The 9,847-nt window shown below is 35.0% G+C and overlaps 1 protein-coding gene across 8 annotated transcripts in view; it reads left to right on the forward strand.

The window, feature by feature from the left end:
* The first annotated feature begins 4,702 nt into the window (after positions 1-4,702).
* LOC107743287 (MAP/microtubule affinity-regulating kinase 3-like) overlaps positions 4,703-9,847 on the forward strand; it is a 64,047-nt gene continuing 58,902 nt past the window's right edge. For 5 of the 8 annotated variants that reach the window (XM_016556447.1, XM_016556448.1, XM_016556450.1 and 2 more), the window contains exon 1: positions 7,721-7,903. In XM_016556447.1, the coding sequence (XP_016411933.1) occupies positions 7,793-7,903 (111 nt within the window). In that variant the 5' untranslated portion in view covers positions 7,721-7,792. Of the gene's footprint in view, positions 4,780-7,719; positions 7,904-9,847 lie in introns of those variants that run through there. The other 3 variants (XM_016556449.1, XR_001640392.1, XM_016556452.1) reach the window with 3 other exon arrangements.

Consider the following 9,847-nt stretch of genomic DNA (forward strand, 5'->3'; position numbering starts at 1 on the left):
CTAGAGTGAGCGGAGGCCGGCTTGAGTGAGCGGATATCGTCCTCTTTTGGAAGACCAAACAAAGTAGCTTCGATTTCACAACAAAGTACACAGCGTCTTCAGGACATGGCGGCAGTGGCAACAACAATACTACAGTGAGAATAAAAGTTACGCCTTCTTTCTTTGCGTGAACATTTGGGCGGCGTTATGCAAATCTTCCCGCATAGTGAGGTAGATATGTGGGGGCGTGTTCGAACGAGCCATTTTAGGTAGGTGTGGCTAACTCTGAACTTTTATAAAGAATATCTCTTTGGATTTGAGACTTTAGTCTTTGCAAATTTACAGATCTTCTTTATGCACCAAGAGCTTGTAACACTCCAAAGAGAAAGGAAAAAATGAAATCGCATCATATGACCCCTTTAATCAATTTTGATGTAAAAGCATATTAATTTTCAAGTAGGAAAGAAATTTTCAAATGGCCTATGACCACAGGTTGCATCACTGATAATGCGTCTTGAGTGCAACAGAAGATCATCTTTCACCTTAGATGAGTTGAAATATGAGTTAAATAATGCCACTGGATGAAGAGCTTCAGATTGAAGTCCAACTAAACATTCTCAGTAACAGATGAGTCTCAAACATTTTTTTTTATGGCTCAGTTCCCAACAGGTTAAATGTAATCACTGCAGTGAATAATTAACTTCTGCATCGTGCATATTCGCTGGAGTGTTTTGGCTGAGCCAAAGTGCTAAAATTGTTTTAAACTAGCTATGTGTTTTAAATGTTCAAGATCACACTTGATCAAAGTAGCAATTGTGTGGGAGGATCTGAATATCTGTATCTGATTATCACATTGCTGATGCTGCTTGACATTTAAAAACCAGAAATGGACACTGTCACTAAATCAGAATCTTTTGCTCCTAAATAAATAGATTTTCATTTTAAATTGAAATACTATTTTTTGTATTTTTAATAACAAGAGTTAAAACTATTGCATACTGTAAATGTAAGTAAATGTACATTGTAAAATGTCAATATTGAATCTAATCAGTAACCACCAACATCTGTAACATTTAGTAAAGGTGGTTATGTAAACTTTAATCAAAACCGTCTGCCTATGACAGTTCATTGCCCCATTATGCACAGCCAATAAGATTAAATTCTTAACCAAGGCCAACACTTACTTGACCAATGCTGTTATGGTTTTTAGTTTACAGTAATTTATGTAAGTTCTCTTGTAGGCTTTGTAATAAAGGCAGCCTTGCGCTGTGCCACTCAACAACAACTATACTCCTTTATCTCTACTTTTTTTTATGACTATATGTGGCCATAAAGTAGTTATGTAATGTTTGAATTGTTCTGAGGGTTTCTTAAGTGCAAAATGTGTATCACATCCTGGTGCATCTGTGATTGCCATTTTCAATAATAAACAGATAAAAATACATTTATTCTTGATGCCATTGATAGTGTGACACGTTTGTCATGGAATGTGATATAAACATGAGTATGAAAAAGTCTCAATCCCACAATCACAGTGGCTCAGTCGGCTGAGTGACCACATCATGTACAGAGACTAAAGTGATGGGCAAAGAGAGGCCAAGAGTTCATTTACTCAGGTCAGGACTTCAAGTTAATGATTATTCATATTGCCTGTCACAGTGAACCTTCCAAAGGAAATGCAATCGGTTCAGGATGTCTAATTCTGATAGACTGTGAGCAAGCCGAGGAACTTTTGAAAACCCTATTCACGTTAATGATCAAGAGGAAAATCTTACCTGAATGAATCATACCAATCGTTTTTGTAATGTTTAGGCCATTGTGCTGTATCTGTATTTGTATCTGTTGAATCATTAAATACCTGCTACATTAACATTTACATCCCATTTCTTCATTCAAACTTGTTTTAACTGCATTCCAATCAGCCTGGTTTTCTTTTGCATTCTTGAGTGTCAAAACTATTTTTAATTTACATAAAACAATGAATTCATAACTGCTTTGGACTGAGATTGAGCAGGGTTTACCAAATGAGGCTTGAGAGATTGTGATTGAAATGCTGAAAATGATTCAGTGGGATTTATCATTTTATTTGTTATGATTATGATAATTATAGTTTAGCATAATTTGTTCCAGCCAAAACATAAAGAAAAAAAGTTGGCTTTTTTCATATTATGATGTATTTATTTATTTCCGCAAAATATTTATTATTAATATTGTTAATGTTATTAATAATGTCCTGTTACCCACGTTATTGTAAGAAAAAATTTCGAACAAATGAAATGTTCTTTAATTTATGGTAATATAAGAGTAACTACAAACCTACATTTGGTCCCAAACTAGTTTCATTTGTTGAGGTTTATTTAAAATAAAATAAAATAGATTTTGATCTCCTGAGGTTAACAGTCAAAATTTTCAGAAGGTTAAGCACCTCTTGAGCAACTTGTTGAGACAAAAATAAATAAATAAAAGTTAGGCTACAACAATAATAATAATTTAAAATATATGTTTATTAATATATATAAATAAGCGAAGTAATAAAGTATTAAAAGAGCTCTATATAAGACCAAAAATAATTCCTGAATCTTAAGTGGTGTTGGTAACACAGTGTTTCTTTGCGTTTTCCAAGATTTTGCTTTAAAATATTCAGCTTCACCACATATTAACAGGCATAGCTTATGTCAGCATAATATCACATTCCAGTGATTCGCTGGTCATTATGAGTCATATCTGAGCGAAGCTCGGGGAATAAGCTTATGTTTAAACACAGATGTGTTTATCCTCCATGTTCTGTTTTTGTTACACACTGTAAAGCCAGTCTTACCTGTTTGTGTGTTTTCATTCGCTTACGTATTTGCTAAACAACAAAATCATAAACCCTCAAAACTTTCCCGGAACGTCTGAAAATTAAGTAGGCTATAATTTTCAGGATTTCTATTCACACGAGCCTTATGACCACTAGGTGGCAGTGAGTGATCAGGTATATTGAAAACAACAATCCAGCGCTACACCAGTATCAGTCCATCAGCATTGTAAAGATGATGTAAAATATCCAAGCTACGTTCTAACATTTATTTTAATAAATGCATACTTAATTTAAATCTTTTTGAAATTATATTCAATGCAGGATTGTTTTATTTGATGTTTGGGATGTTTGAGTATTTTTAAATACATTGAAAAATGTTCATGTTGTGAGTTTGGACATTGTTTATCATCCTTAAATAGTCTTAAATCAGGGAATTTCTGACAAAAGTTATGAACCCTTGTGATTTTTTTTTTTATTATATTTTTTTTAGGAAGTGGTCCTCCAGCCATTAAATTTGCATGCCATCATATCAGTCATGCCAAATAGTCACTCTTTGGTTACTGTATTAGTTGTGAGTGCTGTATAGTCAGATTTGCAGATTCACTTCACTGTAAGAGAATGTTTATATGAAGACTTAACCTTTTTTGTGATCATGTTAGAAAGTTCCCTTAACTTTTGTTCAAGGAAATTCAGTTTCACTGTACAAATCTGAGCTCATACTATATATATATGTATATATATGGTTTAGTGTCTTTCTTCATTAGAGTGTTAAAATTCTTGAGGCCACTTGCCTCAGAGGACGTGCACAACGAAAGGTGCATCGCATTAAAAAAAAACAGCAAAATAGCCTTTGTGGGTATGATATGTTTCCGTTTGTTCACACCTCATCTGCCATGCAGCATGACTTTTTTTTTTTTTTTACTTAAAAAGCCTGTTTAAGCTCTGTATAAACTTCTGTCAACCTCGTACAAAAGAAATCTCAGTCAAAAAAGATGAACCTAAACACTTTAATCTAGTTATGAGCACATTACCATAGATAGATAGATAGATAGATAGTGATTTTCAGTTTTATTTATTTAATTTTTTACCACAGTATTTACTTTGTACTCCAATGTACTATGGTACATCGTACATGTTAAAAAAACATTCACTGACTTTTTCTAAACTAGTTACATGTTTTCCACAGTCCTACATGCTCATGGTCACGAACGTCACTATGGAGAACTGAGTTATTTTGCCGGGTTTTTGTGCGACAGGTACATTTTTCTCCTTAGTAATCACCCCAGCAACAACAAACAGCGCCGCCCCGGCCAATGAGCTTGTGCAGCCGCCTCTGTCCTCACTTCCTCCGGCTGCGCTGCGCTGGGTTTGGTTTGGCACCATCAGCCAGCACGCAGCCATCTTGGACTGAGCTCTATCTGGACTGGCGAACCCCACACTTCTGGATGGGAGGAATTTAATCAACCTGGAGTGATTTAGAGCAGATTGTCTGGAGCCAAGGGACGAAACTGCGCATTCAGAAAGCTTACATCAAGATCCAGAATCGGTTTTAAGCGGACGCCCCCCTCCCCTTTTCCTTGTATGAACGCTGTGTGCAGTTTCTGAGGGGCCTGGGAACTGTTTGTGCTTGAGTTTACAATAGGCACTTTTGGCAAAGTTTGTTAAAGTAATCCAGTGCAGCATATTGGTTATGACATGCTGGTTGCCAGATCTTTGTGGAGAGTTGCTCCTTTGTGTCACCGGTGACCTGTTGTGCCGTTATGCGTCTGGATAAATTATTGCATTAATCTGGATCTTTTATTTGTGCTGGAATTTGCTGTTGATGTCGATCGAATCCATGATCTTCATCAGCTGGTGCCCGGCAGCTGTCCACCCGGCGAACTGAAGCTTGCTGTGATCAGACAGACTTGGACTGCAGGAACCACTTTGGAGATAAAAGACCTATTAAAATGTCAACTCGAACACCACTGCCTACTGTCAATGAGAGAGATACAGAAAACGTGAGTATGAATTCCATTGAGGTTCACTGGAATTTCTTAGTATTTCACAGCCTTCATTTGGCTGTAAAATTCATATCCACTTTTAAACTTTAGGGCGGGCGGACTCGCGTTACATATGTTGATGATGACACCGTTAGCAGGGTTGTGAATGTGTTTCCCACAGTTGTGACATTCTCTAAAGTTAGGGATCTCATGTTTTTACAGCGCTTCATAGGCAAGTAGTGTGTTTCGTCGCCGGCGTGACACAGTTTTAAAAGAATAAACATCAGCAGGCATGACGACGTGATTTACAAGCATGTACACTCTTTAAAGTATTTTTTGTAATATTGTTTATACCTCCCCCTAGCATTTAAATGTTGTTTTGTATTTATATTAATTGTTTTTTATATTTTCTTCAATTTAAAAAAGTCATGACGGCGTGACTCTCACGCGAGAACCGTCAAGTCACCCTCACGCGACTTCCTGTAACAATATTTCCGCTGGAGTGATGCAGTGTAGCGTATTTCTGCTGATATCATATTATTTCCGCTACAATGATACGTTGTTACGATATTTCTGCTACAGAGGTACAGTGTAACAAATGTTCTGCTATAGTGTTTACACTGTATTTCCACTACAATGATAATTTGTAACAATGTTAATGCTACAGAGGTACAGTTAGGCCTGTCACGATAACAACTTTTTGTTGTAAGATATATTGCCCCAGAAATAATTGCGATAAGCGATATTATTGTCATTTTAAAGACCATTTTATGCCACTGAATATATAACCATAATGTAACAGCATAATAATGCAAGAAGGCCTACACACTTCCAAATGACAACAAACTTTTACTTTTTAATAATATTTAGATTATGGAAAATAAGTATCAAAATATTAGATACCTTAAAAAACCTGAATAAATAGTAAATAAGTAAATATAATGGGCGATATATTGCGTCACCAAAAATTATTGAGGTCATGTACATATATTGCGCAATAAGTCGATATATTGATTATTGCGACAGGCCTAGGTACAGTGTAACAATGTTTATTATAGTGTGAAGCATTGTTTCTGCTCAAATGTAATCTTTTTCACTACAATGATTCAGTGTGACAATATTTCAGCAACATTGTAACAGTATTTTCATTCCAATTTTAGAGACAATATTTCAAATATAATGATATTTAACCATATTTCCAGTACAGCATAACAGTATTTCCACTAAACTGATTCAGTGTAACATTTTTTCTGTTACAGATCACATAATGATACAGTGTAGCAGTATTTCTGCTAGTGATAATGTTACACTGTATTTTCACTACAATGATACTTTGTCACAACATTTTTGCTACAGAGATACAGTGTAACAATGTTTCCTATAGTGTGAAAAACATTGTTTCCGCTCAAATGTAGTCTTTTTTTCACTACAGTGATAAAGTGTAACGATATTTTGGTTACAGTGTAACAGTATTTCCACTACATTTTTACTGAGTAGCAGTATTTTCATTATGAAAATATTTAACAATATTTCCAATTTAGGCTAGCTTATCAGTGTTTCCACTGAACTGACACAAAGTAACATTATTCTGCTACAGATTACACAATGATACAATGTATCAGTATTTCTGTTAGTGATAATGTTACACTGTATTTTTATTACAATGATACATTGTAACAATATTTTCACAACAGAGGTAGTGTAACAATGTCTCTTATAGTGTGAAGCATTGTTTCTGCTCAAGTGTAATCTGTTTTTTACTACAATGATGAAGTGTGACAATATTTCAAATATAATGATATTTAAAGGGGTCATATGATGCTTTTTTAAAGATCATTATTTTGTGTATTTGGTGTAACAGAATATGTTGACATGCTTTAATGTTCAAAAAACACATTATTTTTCAAATACTGTACATTATTGTAGGTCCTCTATGCCCCGCCTCTCTCAAACGCTTCGTTTTCTACAAAGCCCCCTCCTTAATATCTCTTTGGTTTTGAGACTTTAGTCTTTGCAACTTCAGGGATCTTATCTATGCACAATCAGCTTGTAACACTCCAAAGAGAAAGGAAAACTTGAAATCGCATCATATGACCCCTTTAACAATATTTCCAGTACAGCATAACAATATTTCCACTAAACTGATTCAATATAACATTTTTGTTACAGATCACATAATGATACAGTGTAGTTGCAGTATTTCTGCTAGTGATATTGTTACACTGTATTTCCACTACAATGAAACTTTGTAGCAATATTTTCACTACAGAGGTACAGTGTAACAATGTTTCCTATAGTGTGAAATACTGTAATGTTCCACTCAGCATGCCACATACACCAGTGGAAGCTGGCATCTTTTCAAAGTTTAGAGACAATTCTTATAGTTCAGGTGTAAATTTATATGGATATATATATATATATATATGTATGTATGTGTGTGTGTTTTTTGTTTTAGCTGCAATTTTTTTTTGCAGTTCACATAGACAGTGCTGTAATCTGGTAATAATTTAAAAGTACAAATATTCCATGTGAGCAATCAATTAATAGGAGGTCATACAAACTGCATGCATGACAATAATACAAGAATTTTGAAAAATGTTGATTCAAATAGCACTGCATAACACTACTTGACAGTAACATTTTGCAGTGATGTGCAGTGTTTAAATTGCATCCATAATAATAATAAACTGAAAACAGAATATCGAATGCTCCACTCATGTGAAATGCACTTTAAATTACAGTATCTATAAAAAGCGCTGTATAAATGAAGTTTATTGTGCTGGAGCTCTTGTGCGTCATTGGTTAGAAAAGGGACACACAGATAAGTGAGGAGACCTTACCTGCCTGATTATGCAGTCTCACCACTGGTTAGTCCTTGAGTGACGACTATTCCCTTCTTTGCTACCCAGAGAGAGTTAGAGAGAAAGAGAGAGAGAGAAGGCTCAAATCCTCTGTACCCATTGGACATCTAACGACAAGTGTCGGAAATGTTTTCATGCTCCTCTGAGCATTGGTTTGTGCCAGGCGATCAATGAGCTGTCAGCATCACAAAAACGGACCGACTGTCAGTTTCGACGCCATTCAGATCGCCAATGCTAGAATGAAGGGCTCCCACTCTGTCAAGAGGCACCGCATAACTATAGTAAGTGCTAATTACTCATTCTAATTAGGATGATTAAATTTAGAATAGAAGGAAAAGGCCGTTTGTAATGAGGCTGTTGTAATGTGCAAAGCCATTGAGAGTCAGAAAGGAAGCAGATTTGTTGACACAGGAAGGTTTTAATGTGTAATGCACTTGAAACCGGTCCAGGTTGTGAGATTTTAGAGCATATTTGGCAAATGTTTAATCAGAACAACAGTGAATGTTGTGATTAGCCCCTCAAATGGTGTAAAACCAGATTGATTTTGTTGTAACACTGTGGCTGCATCAGATATTGACTGAAGTTGTATTGAGACATTTAAAATGAAACTATGTTGAGATCTTATCAGCAACAACAATGTTATTATAGGCGGTTTTCATGTTGTGATAGAGAAATATTACTCTGTGCTCTAGAATGTCCTAGATGAGAGCGTTTGTCCTAGAGGGAGAATTTAGGACACAGTCTTTTTAAGGATCTCTCATGGTCCTAAATAATGATTTCAAATGATTTTGCACTGCAAACTCCAGTTAACATACTTCAGACTTCTCGTTTGATGTTTTTTTTTAATGCAGTCATTCATGCATTTAAGATTTAAGTGTTCAGTCTCTTATTAGTAAAAAAAATAGCACTAACTCAACACCTGCTTTTGTACAAATCACAGCTAGTTTGAATAAGGTTTTGTACCTGATAAACTTACGTTCCTCAGATTGGCCATTGAAAATTGTTTGCTAATCTAGTCTAATCTAGGTTACCATTTTAAATGTAAACATTAAATTAATTTTTTTAATTTAATATTGTGTTTAATGTTAGGTTTGAATATAGGGGTTAGACTTTTTAAATCCCCCTGTTTAGATGGTAAATGTATCCTTATTTTATCAAGTCAAGTTAACCAGTTCCTATTTACTGTGATTTTATTCATCGAATGAGTCTGACATTTGTAGTTACCAGTGTTCATTTTGACAGCATATTTTGATTTAGTTTTAGTCATAGTCTTTTTACTAAAATGCCATTTAGTTTTAGTCATATTTTAGTCATCTGAATTGTTTTTAGTTTTAGTCTATTTTTAGTTGACTAAATATCATAAGATTTTAGCCGACTAAATTACAGTAAATTTAGTCGGCTCAAATCTAATGGCTTTAGTTACAGTGTAATGCATTTATTAAGCATTTCTCTAAAATTTCCAAACTCATTATATAGGTTTGATATTAAGGTTTTATCATGATAGACACCGATTTAACTGCTGTGACACACAACATGCCTTTATGTTAAAATTAAATAAAACCACGTCTCATAAAGAACAAGAATATGGTCTACTTTTTAATGAAATACCAATGGTTATATCGGCTAATTATGCATTCTTTATAGCAACTTGTTTACCATATTCTTCAGACATATTTATTTATATAAATACATTTAGATTAATCTTTAAGGCTACTAAAGTTTTTCAGTCAAGAGCAGTGCGTGATTTTCTGTCTTTCTTTTGTTGCTTGATTAACATCAATGACTCGGACAATAGCAACTAAAATAGGCTGCTGTCCCTTTAAAACCAAATGCACGGCTGCAATGGATGCAATGTACTGATACACGTTCTCTACCTACTGTTTACGTTCACTTAAGACGTAATCAACTGTGTTTACGTGAATACTCGTCAAAACGCACAATTCGACATCATTTTGTGTGTAATTCTCCGTTCATGCGACGCGAAAGAGTACTCGTGCGCTGTGAGACGCACTTTGTGTGTACAGTGTCTGCGCTTAGAAAACCGGACCGAATTGAGTTCACTCTTGCGTCGTCTGATTTATCCATACGTCTGCTCTTCTCTTACTCCCACATATTGACATTTTTGAACGTTTTAGGAGACGTGCAGCAAGTGTATGTTATCTTATGTCCCGCCGGTTCATATGTACGCATCTAACCTCCTAACTATGCAGCAGATTCGTTCTGAA

Source organism: Sinocyclocheilus rhinocerous, unplaced genomic scaffold (genome assembly GCF_001515625.1).
Source record: "Sinocyclocheilus rhinocerous isolate Xijiao unplaced genomic scaffold, SAMN03320098_v1.1 scaffold827, whole genome shotgun sequence".
Classification (NCBI taxonomy): Eukaryota; Metazoa; Chordata; class Actinopteri; order Cypriniformes; family Cyprinidae; genus Sinocyclocheilus; species Sinocyclocheilus rhinocerous.